Source organism: Gopherus flavomarginatus, chromosome 1 (assembly GCF_025201925.1).
Source record: "Gopherus flavomarginatus isolate rGopFla2 chromosome 1, rGopFla2.mat.asm, whole genome shotgun sequence".
NCBI lineage: Eukaryota > Metazoa > Chordata > Testudines > Testudinidae > Gopherus > Gopherus flavomarginatus.
In genome coordinates this window covers 128169162-128187339 of record NC_066617.1, presented here as the reverse complement: position 1 = coordinate 128187339, position 18178 = coordinate 128169162, and the positions used below count along the sequence as shown (strand labels likewise).

At 43.6% G+C, this 18178-nt stretch overlaps 1 protein-coding gene across 10 annotated transcripts in view; it reads left to right on the top strand.

The window, feature by feature from the left end:
- The window catches only part of LMNTD1 (lamin tail domain containing 1), a 334417-nt gene extending 318556 nt beyond the window's left edge, over positions 1-15861 (top strand). For 3 of the 10 annotated variants that reach the window (XM_050968542.1, XM_050968515.1, XM_050968551.1), the window contains one exon: positions 12705-12769. Coding sequence is in view for 3 of the 10 variants with exons in the window: in XM_050968522.1 (XP_050824479.1) it covers positions 12705-12845 (141 nt within the window). In the remaining 7 variants the exon portion in view is untranslated. Of the gene's footprint in view, positions 1-10109; positions 10234-12682 lie in introns of those variants that run through there. The other 7 variants (XM_050968523.1, XM_050968522.1, XM_050968561.1 and 4 more) reach the window with 7 other exon arrangements.
- The last annotated feature ends 2317 nt before the right edge of the window (positions 15862-18178 follow it).

Here is an 18178-nt window from a genome sequence, read left to right as displayed (position 1 = left end):
GACACTGATGCATGTCTGGATGGCCATGGAGGTGCTGAAAAGCCTTGGGCAGAGTCGCTGTCTCTAGCGGACCTTGCTCTACTCGGCACTGGGGACAGGTACCGGGAGGCATACCGGTACCGGGAACGAGATCGGGACCTGCGACCGGAGCGGTGCCAGGAGGTTGACCGAGATCTCGAAGCTCGATGTCGAGAGCGGCTATGGGAGTCACGGTGCCTAGAGCGGTGCTGGGAGCTGGAACGGTGCCGAGAGTAGCGGGCCGGCGAACGGGATACCGACCAGTGCCGCGAGTGTGACTGGTACCGAGGAGGAGAATGGTATCGGGACTGCGAGCAGCGTCGGGAGCGGGAGCACCGACGGGACCTGGAACATCTGCGGGACCGTGATCGTGAACGGTGCCGCTCTGCTGTGCCGACAGAGGATGATCTTATCAAGGTAGGCTTGCCGATAGACTGTATTACCCGCACCAGCGGTGCCGGGGGTCGAGGCAGCGTCGACTCTGTCATGGCAATCAGATCCCTCGCCGTTGAGAATGTCTCTGGCGTGAATGGAATAGTAAGCTCAACCGCAGCTCGCACTGGGGAGCTGACAGGCACCGGATTTGATGGCCCTTGTGGGACCGGAATCGACAATGCCGACGTCGTCGGCGCCGTGGCAGGTGTCAGTGTTGGGTGATCCGACTTAGACGAGCTCTCTGGCTGCGGTGCAGGTGGCATGGAAGCAGCAGGAGTCTTAGGCTTTCTTGACCTCGGGGAGAGGGAGCGGTGCCGAGTCGACTTCGGTGCTGACGATGGCCGGTGCCGAGAGGCCTTGGCAGTATCGGTGCAGTCCAGTGCCGAGGAGGTGCTTCTGCCCGCCGATTTACCAGCGCTCGGTGCCGAAGGCGGAGCGGTAAAAGCCATCTCCATGAGGAGCTGCTTTAGCCAAAAGTCCCGCTCCTTTTTTGTTCTTGGCTTAAAAGCCTTGCAAATGCAACACTTATCTGTCAGGTGAGATTCCCCGAGGCACTTAAGGCAGGAGTCGTGTGGATCTCCTGTCGGCATTGGCTTATGACAGGCCGAGCACGGTTTGAAACCCGGTGAATCGGGCATGGGCCCTGGCACCGGGTGCGGGGAAGGGGCTAATCCCCGAACCCCTCTTAACTATATACTAACTATGAACAATAAAAATTAACTATAACTATATAACTTTGAACTATATATACAACAAAATAACTAGAGAACTACAAGTAGCTAGGGAGGTGGAGGTCAGTAAAACCGCACTCCACTGTTCCAACGACCGACACGGGCGGTAAGAAGGAACTGAGGGGCGGTTGGGTCGGCAGCGGTATATATCCGGTGCCATGGCAGCGCCACTCCAGGGGGCGCCCAGCCGACCCACCGAGTGTTGCTAGGGTAAAAATCTTCCAATGAATGTGCACGCGGTGCATGCACACCTAACTGGAATGGATATGAGCAAGCACTCGAAGAAGAACATGCCAACGCCTGTTCTCACTTTCATGTGACACTGTAAACAAGAAGCGGGCAGCATTATCTCCTGCAAATGTAAACAAACTTGTTTGTCTGAGTGATTGGCTGAACAAGAAGTAGAACTGAGTGGACTTGCAAGCTCTAAAATTTTACATTGTTTTATTTTTTAATACAGTTATTTTTGTACATAATTCTACATTTGTAAGTTCAATTTTCATGATAAAGAGATTGCACTACAGTACTTGTATTAGGTCAAATGAAAAATACTATTTCTTTTGGGTTTTTTTTACAGCACAAATACTAGTAATAAAAAATAAATATAAAGTGAGTACTGTACACTTTGTATTCTGTGTTTTAATTGAAATCAATAGATTTGAAAATGTAGAAAACATCCCAAAATATTTAAATAAATGGTATTCTATTATTAACAGTGTGATTAATTGCTATTATTTTTTTTAATTGCTTGACTGCTCTAGCCTGAACCAAAGCCCCAGGTAAGAACACTCATAAAGTCAAAGAAGATCATCTCCAGATGCTCTTTGCAGATGCTCACTCTCTTTATAATGGGCGAACTCAGAACATTGGAGAAAATTCAGATCTGGAATTGCTATTTCATCTTCAAGCCAATGGAAGCAGGGGCAGGTTCCTGAACTTCACAGCTTGGACCTAATTATACTGTATTCTCAGCATGTTAGAAGATTCCTAATTTAATTACATTCCTTTGCAGCTTCTCCATTACACTCAAGGTTTAGCATCCAACAGGAGCTGTAAAGAGAGTGTAGTGTAATTGATAAGATGAGATTAAAAATGTCATCCTTAAAGAGAAAACAAAAGCAATGTAACACATTTATTCATTACAAAAGAATTGCATGTTTGTAGCCTAACATCACTCTGTGAAGTATTAATAACCCTGTTACTTGTCAGGCCCCATGCCAGTGCCGCCTACTGGTAAGAAAGTGTCGGCACGTGCCCAGCCTCAGTTTCTCCCCTTCTCTGGGTCACTGCTAATACTCCTCAAATACTCTCCTGGGCAGAGGATCCCTTGTCATGGGATAATTAATTTATTACCTGGCTCAAGGATTTAAACTCAAGTGCCATACAGTAACTCAAACTACCTCATGCTCTGCCACTTTTTTCACTCTTGACTTTCTTCAGGCTCCAGTCTTCCTTGAAACAATGGAATAACAATGTCCACCCACCCTGGGCTTAATAAAAGTCTCATGTCCCTCTTGGATTCTTCCCCAGCTCCCTGCCCTTTGTACAGGATAGTTGCCACAGGGGCACTCCCCTGGTCTTTCTCTTGCTCCAGTGTCTCCTTCTCCCACTACCCAGGCATCCTGGCTTGTAGCCAGTATCCCTTTTCTAGGGAGCAGTGAAAGCCCCATGTTTGTTCTCTTGATCCCTTTACCGATTTGTCCATGTTCCTTCCAATATAGTCCAATTGGGAGTCAGTGGACCAGTCACAGGTGCACTGGCCTCTTCCTTCTTAAGGGGGCAGTACCACCTTGTGACAATCCACATTTTACAAATGGAGAAACTGAGGCACAGAGAGGTTAAATGAATTGCCCAGTGATCAAGTGGCAGAGCTGAGAATAAAATCCAGCAGTCTGACCCCTAAGACCAAATTCTCAGCTGATGTAAATGGTTGCAGTTTATTTACATGAGCTGAGGATCTGGAACCTAGTCTTCTGTTCTTACTATCTCATACAAGGTGTTGCATTTATAAATGACTGATGCTGCAAAGTGCTGAGCACTGCCTGGGTGGGGTGTGTGTGTGCACGCGGAGGGACACTACAACTTCCATGGGAATTCCAGGCCCTTTTTTCCACTCAGGAGGTTCTTCTCACTTTATAGGATTGAGCCATAACTTGTAAAGTACTTTGGGGTCCTTTGTGATGAAAAGCATCTACATAACTGTAATGAAAGATGTTATCAGCTTTGTGAATACATTACCTTTATTTCATTATCACTTGGAGATTTAATAAACAGGGTGACTACTCCATTCTTAACCTTCATCTAAAATGAAAAAAGGCAACCCACCTTTTAAAGTTGCCAGTTTGCTCTGATCAATTACTCCTGTAGAAAGGCCCTTTGTGTTCTTTTTGTAGTCCATGTAGATTCCTCCACTAGGCAGGAGAGTGAGATAATTAATTTATAGCATCAGATCCGTCAATCAGGCTGATGTCTGTCTACTTGTTCTCTGTGCTTACCCCAAGTTTTACAAGAATTACCCTAATGGTTTTTTCCTGTCATCTTAATATGGAGGTGAGCTGTGTCAGTGTGATCATAGCCTACTCATATCCACTCCCAAGTGAGGTCACTAGATCCAGGAGTACTGAAAACTGGTCTACACTATGAAATTAAGTCAATGTCAGTTACCTTGTGTCAACCTAGTTGTGCATGTATCTACACTCACATTTGTCTCCTGCTGCTGTGAAAGCCCATTATAGCAATGTAGTAACAACACCTCACTGGACAGCATTGAGCCATAGTTGATGTACTGAGGTTGACAGAGTGCCAATGTAGACACTGCATGACCTATGTCAACCCTAACAATCCTCCAGCAGCTCTCCCCCAATGCCTCTGTAAAGATCCATGGGACTAGAACCCAGGTCTGTGGAGCCCAGGACTGCTGATATTGCCACTAGGAGGCTATGTAGAGCTAGATCCAAGGAGGACTGTGTAGATTAGGCATAGCAGGAAGTACTGCCCAAAGAATTCAGAATGACAGCACCCTGTGGCCTTCTGATTAGCCCATGCTCACTATTTAACCTGGGACGGTAGCCCAGGAAGCTATCTGAGAAACCATGCAGACTTCTGGTCTGCTGTGAATCCAGACCTCGCATCACTTTCTGATTGCTAGTCTATGACCCCAGCCTGACTCTGACCCTGGCTCTATCCTTCTGATTCCAGCCTGGTAATTACCTCTGATTGCTGGTCTCTGACCCCAGCCTGACTCTGATCCTGATTCTTGCCTGTTGATGTCAGTTCTAGTGATTACTCTGAGCCCTGCTCATTGACTGCTGCCTTGTGGCTGCCCCTTGACACCAACCCAGCCGTAACCGCTAGGCCAGATTACCTATGCCCTGGACCCTCACAGTCTGATGTTGACCGCTGTGGTATGTGAACTCCACAGCCTAGGAGTCATGGAGTCCCGAAGCTCTCACCCTGCCCCTACTTAAAATCCCTGCATATTTTTGGAATGACATTTCCTGATGGTTCAGCTTGGCAAGCACAACTTGCAGCTCTCTCTTGTTGTGTGCAACTGACCAATTGACCATACTGGCCACACACTCCTGCCTGGAGTAGACAGGAGATATTGGAGCTCTGGGGCAGTGAGAAGAAGAAGCTGTGCAGCCACAGTTATGATGCAGTTGTAGAAATGTGAACATCTACAAGCAGATTGTATGGGGCCTTTAGGTGAAGGGGTATGACTGGGATCAGAAGCATTGCTGCATGAGGGGGCCATTTGGGGAACGGGGGTAAAAATCTGGGGATTGGTCCTGCTTTGAGCAGGGGGTTGGACTAGATGACCTCCTGAGGTCCCTTCCAACCCTAATATTCTATGATTCTATGAAAGCTAAGGAACTGTGGCAGGCATAGCAGAAGACTAGGGAGGCCAACAGTTGATCTGGTACCGAGCTGCTGACCAGCCGATTTTACAATGAGCTGCATGCTATATTTGGAGGAGACTCCACCAGCACCCTGCAGAGCACTTTGGGTACCTCCAAGGAGCCCAAGATACAGACCCTGCTATGAATAGTGAGGAGGAGGAGGAGGAGGTGGTAGGGGACATATGACCAGGGAATCCAGCTATCCTGTGAACCAGAATCTGTTCAAGACTCTACCGTCTAATCAGTCTTGGCCGCTGAGCACAGGTGAGCCCAGTGCAGGGGAATTAACCTCTGGTAAGTGTGTGAATGCATTTCCCATTGCAATGTTTAAATGTCCAGATGGTGCCTGACCCCAAAGTAGCAGGACACAGATATCGACTTTTCATTGTTTTACTTGTACTGGAAGAGATAGTGATTGTCAACTGCTCTTCATTCCCCAGGGTGGGCATGTGGAGCAGGTTGTTTATGTGCACAGGGATGTCCCTTGTATCCTCCTGAGACATCTTGATGAAACTGTCTTGGAGGTACTCTGCAATGCTAGGGATTCTGGGGATAGCAGCCTTATTTCTTCCTCTGCATTAGGATATTTTCCCCTGCCAGTCTGCAATGACTTCGGAAAGCACCATTGCCATACACAGGGTAACTGAACTCACAGGATCAGTGACAAACACAGTGTAATTATTATAAATGTACAGCAAGCACAACAAAATTCATAGGTGCATTAACAGACAGTGTTATATTCATTGATGTACACCAAACACCATACAATTCCTAACAGCCCCCAAAACTTCAGGGCCAGGTACAGCACAGTCAACCATACCATGTTATTGTGGCTGACTATTAAAGCACTCTTTCAAGTCCTCCCGCTGCTGCATAGCTCAGCACTGAGCTCTTCTGATTGCCCTTCTGTCTGGCTCTTCAAACTCATCAGACAGCCATTCCACCTTTACCCTCAACTTTCCTCCTTTGCCTCACAGATATTGTGCAGGACACAACAGGCAGCTATCATCACTGGGATACTTTTTCTCACTCAGATCCAATCTTATGAGTAGACTTGTAGACTTTAAGGCCAGAAAAGACCACCATGATCATCTAATCTGAGATCCTGCACATTGCAAGCTCCATAACCTCACCCACCCACTCCTGTAATAGACCCAGAACCTCTGGTTGACATACTGAATTCCTCAAATCATGATTTAAAGATTTCACGTTACGAAGAATCTGCCATTTACAATGTAAACAACACAAACGTCCCTTCAATCTATTGAGAGCACATTCAACAGTCATTCTGCACCTGCTGAGCCAGTAGTTGAATTTTTCCTTGCTGCTGTCAAGTTGGCTGGTGTATGGCTTTGTGAGCCAGGGAAACAAGGGGTATGCTGGGTCCTGCAGGATCACTTTTAACATTTCAACATCACCAATGGAAATCCACAAGTCAAGAAAGAATGTCCCTGCTTGCAGCTTTCTGAACAGTCCTATGTTCTTAAAGATGACAGCATCATGCACCTCCCCTGACCTGCCAATATTGATGTTGGTGAAGCATCTCTGGTGATCCACCAACACTTGCATAACCCCAGAAAAGCAGCCCTTTCTGTTGATGTACTGTGTGACAAGGTGGGCTGGGGCCAAAATAGGGATGTGTGTGTCATCTATTGCCCCACTGCAGTTCTGGAACCCCACTGCTGCAAATCCAACACTAGGTCCTGCACATTGCCCAGAGTCACAGTGCTGTGAAGTAGGAGACAATAGCCCTACATAGTTGCACGACAATGGTTCTCTCTGTGAATTTTCTCACTCACTCACTGACTGATAGCAATCCAGCATTGCAAGCTTCCATGGAGTGCTTCCCACTCATTTTGCAACTGTCAGTGCAGTTCTCACTCTGGTGTCCCTGTCCTAAAAGGCTGGAGTGAGCTGAGCACACTGATCCAGGAATGTGGCATTACACATCCAAAAGTCCTGCAGCCACTGCTAGTCATCCCAAACCCACACTACAGTGTGATCTCACCAATTGGTACTTGTTTCTCAGGCCCAGAAGCAGCTCTCCACCATCTGCCACTGCTCTGTGAATGCCACCAACAACCTTGAATTGTTTTTTTGCTGTGTCCCATGGACTCACGAGGTCCCCTGCTGCTGCGGCGATTCTTCCTGCGGCTCTGCAGATACTGGAGGATCATTTGTCCCCCGTTTGGAATGCAATAGTGCAGAGCTGCAAAGGCTCCATATTTCAGTCAGAGAGGGCGAACAGCGCCGCATGGGATTGTGGGATTTTTAAAAATGATGTGAAAACTATGGGATGGAAAAGGGTGCATGATAGGAACTTGATGCCTTGCTCCCAGTTACCCCTGCCAACTCATTTCTGTCCCCTCATACATTGCCAAAATGTCCCAAAAGGCAGTGCTGTGGGCGATGGCAAGTTGTACACTGGGTTACCTCCCCAGGGTGTACCCCATGATGCATCACCACAAGCACTCCTAGTGAGTACACACAGCACTGATGCAAGGAGACAAGTATGCAGGAATGATCTAATTGCAGCAGATGTCAGAACTATTGTTTGAGTATATTGTGTGACAATATAATGATCTTGAACCATCAGCCTGACGCTTTCATGGTGCTCTTTGACACTGTCCTTTTAAGGATGGAGTCCAGCACAACACAAACGTAGAAATATTTTAAAAGCATCATATCAAAGTGTCATGAAGATCATTGGGGTCAATTTTTGCTTAAATAAAAAGTGATGTCGTGAATTTAACTGAAAAATATTCCCATTCAATATCTATGAGCTCTTATTATTAGGCCATATTGTAAGATGTATTAAAGTACAGGTAAAGTGCTGTTAGAAATTGATGAAGAGACAGAAAACAAAATGCAAAATAAATAGTACATTTTCACTGTGGTGAACGAGTAATAGTGGAGTGCCCTGAGAATCTGTGTACAGTAACTCCTCACTTAATGTTGTAGTTATGTTCCTGAAAAATGCAACTTTAAGCGAAACGATGCTAAGTGAATCCAATTTCCCCATAAGATTTAATGTAAATGAGGGGGTTAGGTTCCAGGGAAATGTTTTTCACCAGACAAAAGACTATATTCTGTGTATTCCTACACACACACACACACACACAAAATAAGTTTTAAACAAACAATTTACTACTGGTACACAGTGATGATGATTGTGAAGCTGGGTTGAGGTGGAGGAGTCAGAGGGTGGGATATTTCCCAAGGAATGCCTTGCTGCTAAATGATGAACTAGCATTTGGCTGAACCCTCAAGGGTTAACTGGGGTTGTTAATGTAGCCTCACTCTACAAGGCAGCAGGCATGGAGGGAGGGGGGAGAGCATCGCAGACAGAGACAGAGACTCACACCCTGTGTCTGAGAGCGAGAGATGCACATTTCCCTTTTAAGTAGCTGACCCCAGTCTTAAGTACACTGCCTTGTTAATTAGATCAGCTTGCTGACACCAGCTGCTGCCTGGAAGCTCCCTCCATCCTGAACCCTTTCATGTGTCCCCCCTGCTCTATGGAAATGGGGTAAGCAGGGTGCAGGAGCAGGGGGAGGGGGACACCCTGCCAACCCCCCAATTCCCCCTCCCCCCTGTACAGCAAGCAGAAGTCTCTGGGAGCAGCTCCAAGGCAGAGGGCAGGAGCAGCACATGGCAGAGGGGGAGGGGCAGCTCAATGCTCGCAATTGCTAGCCTGCTGGGCAGAGGCAGCACCGGGAACTTAGGGGAGCAGGGAGCTGATGAGGGGCTGCCAGTCCACCCTGGTTACAAGCCCCCACCAGCTAGCTCCAGTGGTCTGCTCTTCCTGCAAGCAGTGGACATAGCAGGCGGCTGCCAAACGACATTTGAAGGGAGCATTGCACAACTTTAAATGAGCATGTTCCCTAATTGATCACAGCGTAACAACGAAACAACGTTAACCGGGACGACTTTAAGTAAGGAGTTACTGTACTATGACATGGTGTTTACTATGTTTATTAACAAAATGGAAAAGAGGGTGAGCAATAAGGTGACAACATTTGCAGATGACACAAAATAATTTAGGCCACTTGAAACTAAAGAAGACTGAAGAATTTCAGAAGGATCTAACAAATGTAGGCAGGCAGACATTTTGATAGCAGATGAAATTTACTGTTGTAAAATGCAAGATAACGAACTTTGGAAGAAACAAGTTAACTGCTCTTAACCATTGCTGAGTTCTAAATTAATTGTAACCACTCAGGAAAAATACTTGGTCACTGTGGATAGCTCAGTGAAAATCTCTGCTTAATGTACAGCAGCAGTCAAAAAGGTAAATCATGTTAGGACATATAAGGAAGTGGATAGAAAATAATAGGAGTTCTGTTTTGGGGGGTTTGTTAATTTCATTTTGGGATGGGTTATTTTTAGCAATTTTGAGTTTTATGTAGTAGTTTGGGGGCTTTCTATTTGTAATACAGTGTACTGAGTAATCTCTTTATAATGTTCCTTAGTGCACTTCAACATAACACTGTTTCAAACAGCACTATGTTAAAGCACACTAAGGGTATGTCTACGCTACCCGCCGGATTGGCGAACAGCGATCGATCCAGCAGAGATCAATTTATCGCATCTAGTCTAGATGTGATAAATCGACCCCCGAGCACTCCCCCGTCGACTCCTGTACTCCATTGCCGCGAGAGGTGCCGGCAGAGTTGACAGGGGAGCAGCAGCAGTTGACTCACCACAGTGAAGACACCACAGTAAGTCAATCTAAGTACGTCGACTTCAGCTACGTTATTCACATAGCTGAAGTTGTGTAACTTAGATCGATTCCCCCTGCCCCTGCCCCAGTGTAGACCAGGCCTTAGGAATGGTTAGTGCACACCATCTGGGTCTACACAGATCAATTAATTTGCAATGCGTTAGTGCACTTCAGAAATCACACTCCCATAATCCACACTACTGCTCCATGTAGACTAGACAAACACTTATATACAAATAACCATTTCCAGTGTTTTCCTGGTGTTTATTGGATAAACACTTCTTTCTTTCTTACTTTCTTTAGATCAAAGGTGCTATGGTTTCATTCACAGATAAACCAATATTGTGACCACATCTAGTATGCTGTATTCAGTCCTGGTCATCTTATCTCAGAAAAAATACTGCAGAAAGAGATGGGTCCAGAGATGGTAATTTAAATGATTAGATGAAAAGTTTTAAATTGAAAAGATTCAATTTTGTGGTTTAGAGATGAATAAAAGGAAACATGAGAGAAAGAAAATAAATTATGCTATACAGAAGGTAAATAGTGTGTTCCTATTTATCCTTTCTCCTGATATATGAAACAAAGGGATATTAAATAAAATTAAAATTAAAAACAAATAAATGGAAACTCTTCCCCTCAATGCATAATTAATCTGTGGAACTCATTGCTAAAAGATGCATTTGAGGCCAAGAGTTATCCTATGAGGATGCTATTCCATAATTGTCCACTATAGTGTTTCTTGTATCCTTCTTTGAAACATCTGGACTGGTACTGGCCACTCTCATCTATGGGATACTGGACTAGATGGGCAAGTAGTTTGCCTTGCTATTAGAATTCCAGTGTTCCTAAATTCAGTCTTGGATTCCACAACCCAACATAAAAAGATGCACATTTTCACAAAAGAGAATACTTTCCACTCTATGATGTTATGTAATGGGTGTGTTTGTGTCTAAAAATATTCTATAGCCGAAAGGGATCATAAAAGACTAGCTGCATGCCAAGGTACCTGCCAATGGGCAGTTTTGTTTCAGGGTTGTTGGTTTTTATTTAAATCCCTGTAGGTAGTTGATCATAAACCAGACCTGGGGATTGGATTATAATAATAATTCTTTGCTCCTTTCATATGAGGATCTCAAACCACTGGAACAAGATTAATTAATAATTAGCCTCATAAACACCCTTATGAATTAGATATTATTAAACTGAGGCACTGAGAAATTGTGCTACTTTCCCAAGGTCAGTTTTAGCACTCAGGATTCCACCTGACACCTACTCATCTTCTCTAACCACTAGGTCACCTCCTTTCAAAACACAATTTCTTCCTTATTCCTCTAGAGGATGTTTTTATCCTGCAGCAATCCTAGACTCAGCTCCCATCTCCGTATGTACAAAACAGTGACATATGACCAAGATTTTTTCAGATGTGAAAAATCTGTGTTTCTTACAGTGTGCATTTTAAGTAAATAGTGGCGAGCTGGAGTTGCTCTGAACGTGTTGTATGTGCACAAGGTTAGAAGCAGTGCTTCTCAGGGACTGGCAATCTCTTAAGGCCATATTCTGCCTTGTGTATGCAGACCTGTCCTCTGGAAAGCTACTGGACCCACATGTGCACAGCCAAAGACAGAACATGCCTCTGATGGGGGTTTGGAATCTTTTCAATAAGAAGCACAGTATAAATCCGCAAACATTATTGCTAATAATGAACCCAGAGCCTGAGCACAAAGCCCATATCAAAACTCCTATTGATCTCACCAGGGTATGAATTAAGGCTCTGTATCCTGTGCCAAGTGAGTGCTCTAGCATTATCATTGTAATGACTTCACACCTGTTTTCAATGGTCCATTAATTAGGTTTTAAATTTCCATATAATTATTTAAAGCAACAATCAAAGAATGCTTCTTAGCCACCTTGGCTTTGCCATTGATATATTTGTATACTGACTGGAAGCAGAAATTCAGTTACAGATCACAAGGTCATGATGATATCAGCTTCTTGGCACAAAATTTTCGGTACAGTGGCAGAAATGTCAGTTCCCCTTCCAGTTCCAGTATGAAAAACAATAAATTAATTTGATATATAATCTTGTTAGAGTTTAATATATTGGTACATTTAAACATGCCATTGTTTTTCCCCAGTTCAGATCATTTTAGTTTTTGCAATATTTATTAATAATTGTCAAAGGTGATTGGTTATTTTTGGATGCCTCCATGGGGGGGCTCATCTGGAGACGCTTCAGAGGGGTCTGATTTTCAAAAGATGGGCACTCATCACTTTCTGAAAATGAAGTCTCTCTAAGATACCTAAAATTATTAGTCACTTTTGTCACCCACTAATATTAATATATTATTATTTTGCTTGATGCCTTTGAACTAGTGACCTTCAACTCATTCCATTGTCTAATGTCACTTAAAGGAGATAGAGGAGGTACTGGATGGCTCAAAGAATTGAGAAGGACTAAGATTTACCAATTTTACCTCTGAGAGGCTGCACAGAATTTCTCTCAGAACACACATGACTAAAATGTCAATGAGTTGGTGGTCTTAACCCAGTTCCTAGTGAACAAATGTGCACAGAACTCACAACATGCTCCCAACTGGCTCCCTTGTGGCATTCTCAGCAGAAGGACCAGCAACTGAATGGACAGTTGAATAATCTTTCCAGATCAGGGTTGAGGCAAATCAGCTGATTACCATGGCGAATATTTACATTGCTACTCTATCTGTTCTGTGGCTAAGGAAGACCTCAGTCTCCTGCACCATTCATGAGCCCTTCAATCATTAAGGGGAAAGAAAAATAAATTAACTAACTAAAGGCAATTTAGAGAGTACTGGTTTAATGCTATATGCACTTACTCCACCTCTAAAACTTACCAGGAATCTTGTTTTTCTTTTGCAGCCTAATTTAGGTGGAGTGATGTACATCGGTTCTTCTGCACCCACTGGCTCTGCTCTACAGAAGTACTTTGTCAATTCACCTTACATCTTCAGTCTGCCAACCCCGACTTCTTTTACACCCACTACTTTCTCTAACTTCTAACACAGGATCTATGAATAGGAGTATGTGTAGGGGGGGTGGAGGAGCTCCTTAATGCTCTGCAGCAAAAATAGTAATATGTGGGTCATTGCTTCAGGGAATGAGGAGACTAGGTTGTTGAGTGACACTATAAAATTTAAATGTTGTTTCTGTGTAGACTGATATGTACCAGAAAGTTTGTTTCACTGACTATTATCATTACATTTTTATTGATTATATATTTGGAATGACTGATAATAGGGTGTATATAATATGTAAAACATTATATATAGAGTGTATATTATATATAATATTTTACATATTATTTATACAATCATTCTGTGTTTTAAGAGGGTGAGGGGGAAGCATTTATCTACCAAAGCAAAAATCTTTAAAAAAATAACCATCTATTTTGGTTGCACAGTGGGGAAAGATGTTTAAAAGTATCTACAATGTAATAATTCTTATACTGTGATGATTTATTTTCTCCCTTTTACACAACTGTCAAATCCAGTGGAGGCAGCTGACATATGAAAATGGGTAGGCAAAGTTGGCCCACAAAAGTGTCCTCAAGGCCAGCAGTGGGTAATGATCATACTATAATAGAATCAAAATAGGGTAGGCAAAACAAGATAGACTGTGACTTTCCTGGTAAGAAGATTCCATTGGTCAAATCTATCCCCAGGACAGTGTTCATTGTTAACTAAAGACGAGTTTTAGATGCAAAAGGCAGATCCTAACTTGCTTCAGATTTGGGAATGTTGACATGCTGGCTTTTGATTCAGCCAGTTACAAGGATAGGAGTCTGCTTTAAAATTTTGGATCCATATATAGATGCAAATATCCTCAAAATTTGGCATGTTTGGAGTCAAGTTTAATTTCATTTCCATCTCCAGTGAAAACAGGGAGAAACTTCTTCCAAAGACATCCATCTCTTTTCTACTGTTTTAAAATCTAACCTAATTTCAGGATATTTTCCCACTGCCTGGATTATAAAATCACGAATTCTGAATACATGAATAACTCCCACCAAAAACAGCCTTCCAGAGCCTTTCTCAGTAGCCTGGTGGTGAGATATAGCCTGACATTGAGGAGCAGTGTCTGGTTTCCTGTTTACTAGATGGTAGAAAATGAAGGAAGAGTTCGTGAAGGCTGCATCCCCAGGGGAGTAATGCTGACCTATTAGCTCTTTAAATTGTAATGGTCAATCTGTGTAGCTACCAGGGCTGGCTCCAGGCACCAGGGCAGCAAGCAGGTGCTTGGGGCGGCCGACGGAGAGGGGCGGCACGTCCAGCTCTTTGGCGGCGGCAGTAGAGCTGCCACTGAAGTGCCACCAATCACAAAAATGCTGGAGCTGGCCCTGGTAGAAGAGAGGTTCACAAGCTGTGAGTTGGGACCTCCAAGAGATGAGGGGAAAGTCAGCTGAAATTGTCTGGGAGGAGGTGAATGAGTTCCCAGTCCCTGTCTTCCTCTGAAGTCAGATTTTTCTAAGCCACTTAAATCTGGATCCTCCTCAGATTTTACCACCCTGAGTCTCACAGGGTGGCCTACTTTGAAGGCCCCAGAAAGGATACTCAGATGAGTCTGGGGAAGAGAAGTTGTGTGGGTGTAATCCATGCCTGCTTGATGTGGTAATCTGTCCCTCTCTAGTGGCAGCTAGCCCAAAGAGGGATTGATGAGTCTGCTACAGCCTTGGCTATTAGCCACGTAGCTTTTAGCTCATTCAGTAGAGGTTCACACACTAAGTTTCAGTAGTCCCAGGTTCAATCCTGCCCACAAATTACCTGGGTCTGTTGGCATTACACCTGGAAGATGAAGAAAAGTAGCCCATTGCAGAATGAAGTCTTGGGCCTGTGAGCCAAATAGAATCAAAGAAACTAGTTCTTCATTTTTCAAGCATTCATTGGATTTGTACCTGTCATACCTAACAAGGGTTCTGAGACTCATTTTTCTCTGTACTCATTTTATCTCTCTTTGCCTCTATTTCCCCATCTATAAAATCCCACCTCACAGGGAGTAGGTTGTCTTAATTATTTGTATGTAAAGTATTTTGAATGTCAAAAAGTTCTGTATTAATTCTAAAGCCCAGCTCATCCCACTGTTATCTATTCAAGGACTGGACCCAAACAGGTCTCCATGGATGGGGGGAACTCAAGTGGTTCAATAGCACTGTCCAACCCCAGGACCATCAGAAGATGCTTTGTAGGACCAGGATCCATGCAGGGGAGGAGCGGGGCAGGCTAGGGGAAGAGTTGGTGGCTCATGACTGTGATGACACCAATCATCCCATCTGACCTTATGGAGATTTCCAAAAAGGTAACCCAGCCCTCAGGCTGTATATTATATATTCTGTGGAGCTCCCCTCTCCTGATAGAACAACGTAGAAGGATCTCTGTGACTTGATCCTCATGGAAATTTCTTCTCCTGAGCTCAATCCCATGGGTTTTACCTTGGGAGAGGACAATCTATCCGAACATTATCAGAGAGCCACATCTGTCCCAGGATTCCCAGCTCCATATAACCAATGGTCTTCATAGGTTCATGGCTCACAACCTAATAGGAAACAGCTATTTTATGCTAATTAATATTTCATCCTGTTGCCTTTTATAAACATTATACACTGAGTTTGTCCTTACCATAGTAAACCCTCTTGCTAGATGCTGAGCTGATGATGAAATCAGTGGGAAATGCAGGTGCTGAGCACCTCTCAGGATCAGATCCTGTACACTGAGGCACTGAGGCATGAATGCAATTGGAAAAAAGGACCTAGAAACAGCTTTCCCATAATCCTTTGCAAATCTATGAGGCCTATTTTTTTGGAACAGGCTTAGCTAATAATCAAAGAGAACCTGCTCGACTTCTGTAGTGCAGAGAGAGCCACTTGGATGCTTTGTTAATTCCTCAAAAGACATCAAGAAAAAGTTTGGTGCCCAGCCTTCAGGTCACATCTGCTTGCGCTGTACTTTTCATTATACTGTATTCACAGTCTCTGGTTTGTCTGGCCTTTTTTTTGGTCAGCCAAATTACTACTGTCTTATGGAAATCAATAAACATAATTTTAAAATCTTCATTGTTCAGTAATTATTATTACAATGTATAAATAATGCCTTGGAAAATGATTTCTAAAATACATATTATTTCATCTAGAGGGATTTATTTTGTTTTTTCTCATAAAACATCCTACTTTTTATAATAAAATACATATGCTTACTAGCAAAGGGCCAGATCCTGGAAACACTTACTACCTGGTGCTGTTCTTACTACAGAGAGTACAGGCTACTGCAAGGGAAAGGAAAGGAAAGTCAAGAAGAGAGTGACAGGACAGACCCAGTTAATCCCTACATGGTGGCCTCCGGTGCCATTTTACAACCATGTTCATTTCTCTTGCAAAGCATAGCTAATAACACAGTGAAGTACAGTTTGCAATTGATGAGGCTACGTCTACACTATAGCATAAAATCGAAATAACTAAAACCGGTTTTATAAAACCGATATGATAAAATCAATTTTATGCGTCCACACTAGGGCACATTAATTCGGTGGTGTGCGTCCATGGTCCGAGGCTAGCGTCGATTTCTGGAGCAGTGCACTGTGGGTAGCTACTGTAAAATGATGAGGCCAATAACTTCGATTTCCGTCCACACTAACCCTAAATCGATATAGTAATATCGATTTTAGCATTACTCCTCTTGTTAGGGAGGAGTACAGAAATTGATTTTAAGAGCCCTTAAAATCAATTTAAAGTATGTTGTAGTGTGGACGGGTACAGCATTAAATCGATTTAACGCTGTTTAAATCGATTTAACTGCGTAGTGTGGACCAGGCCTGAGTTTCGTTCTGCTCCAGCCAGTGACCCTAGGACAAAACCTCTGTTGGCTACTTAGATTGTAAACTCTTCTGTGTTTGTGCAGCACCTAGTGCAGTGTGTCCTGGTCCCTGGCTAGAGCTCGTAGGTGCTACAGTAAGACAAATATAATATTTCTCAAGTGCAGAGTGGGGGAAACTAGCTCTTTGTTGAGCCTGAGGCAGTTTTCCATTGCTGTCTCTTTGCTTGTTTTATGCTGTTTATGGAGGCTAGTGCATGGTGGGAGGGAAGTGGCCTTCAGTACACCTTTCTGGAAGGCCCACTTCTCTAACAGAAAGCCTGATCCAGCAACCCCTGAAGTTACTAGATAGACTCTGATTAATTACAGTGAGCAGTAGATTGAGCCCAGAGTGCACAAAACACATGAACAGCCAATGTGACATTACTTCCTCCCCACAGTGCTCCTGATGATAGCGTCATGGCAGAACTTTTACCCACATTTCTGCTGGCTAGAATGTGACCTGTTCACATTTTTTCCTGATATGCACAAACATGATGTGGACGCAAGGAGGGAAAGAAATTGTTTAGGGTGGGTTCAGCCGTAACTAAGGGTGAAGGGAGGAAACAACAGAGAAACATTTAGGCTGAATATCAAGAAAAACATCCTAACATTGAAGTCGAGTAGGCTGTGGAATAATCTCCCAAAGGAAGTGGTGGAAACCTTATCAATGAGTCATTTCAAACCAGAGAGGACAAAGCACTGAGTGTAGGGAACAGTCATGCACTGGAAGGGAATGGAAAGAATGACCTCAGGGATCTTTTCCATCTCTAATGCCTATCATCCCTACAGTCATCCATACTGCAGTTTGCTTTTTATTCTGAAAGAAAATTGGTCTACAAATACAATGCAAGCAGTAATGACGCTTCCTAGGAAAAAAAACCTGAAATATTTCTTTGAGTGCAAGAGCCTAGGAAATGCTTTTCAAATCAACTTGGATAATGTGAAGTATGTTAACGAGTTTTAGAATATTTTCTTTTTCATCAGTGCTGCCAGAATGTGTGTCTGTCCTGACAGCAGTTTTCTTGCAAATTGATGAAACATCAGGATGTTCGATCCAGCCAGATTAGAGTAGAGTGTTTCCAGGAATGAGTTTGAAAGGACAGATCCGCAGCTGCAGCAAATCAGAATAGCTTTGTTGATTTCAGTGCAGAGCAACATCAGTTTACAGCAGCTAAAGATCTGGCCTATTTACTGTTAAAAACAAAAAGATTACTTCCATTTTACCCAAAGTTTCACTAAAAGGAAGCACAGTTGCTTTTTCTTTTTATTAAAATCTGTCCACTTTGGGTAATTATATTTTGCCTACTTAAAATTCCCTTTGTAGTTTCCTTTGGCCACAGTATTCTGCCCCTCCTGCTCCAAAGAGTTGTGATCCTATTCTGTAAATTAGTGTACCAAGTTTGTAAGGCACCTTGGTATCCTTGTGGACAGCAGGTGCTATGTACACGTAATAGTCTTGCTATTTTTTTTAAGCTAAACTCATTGGCCCAC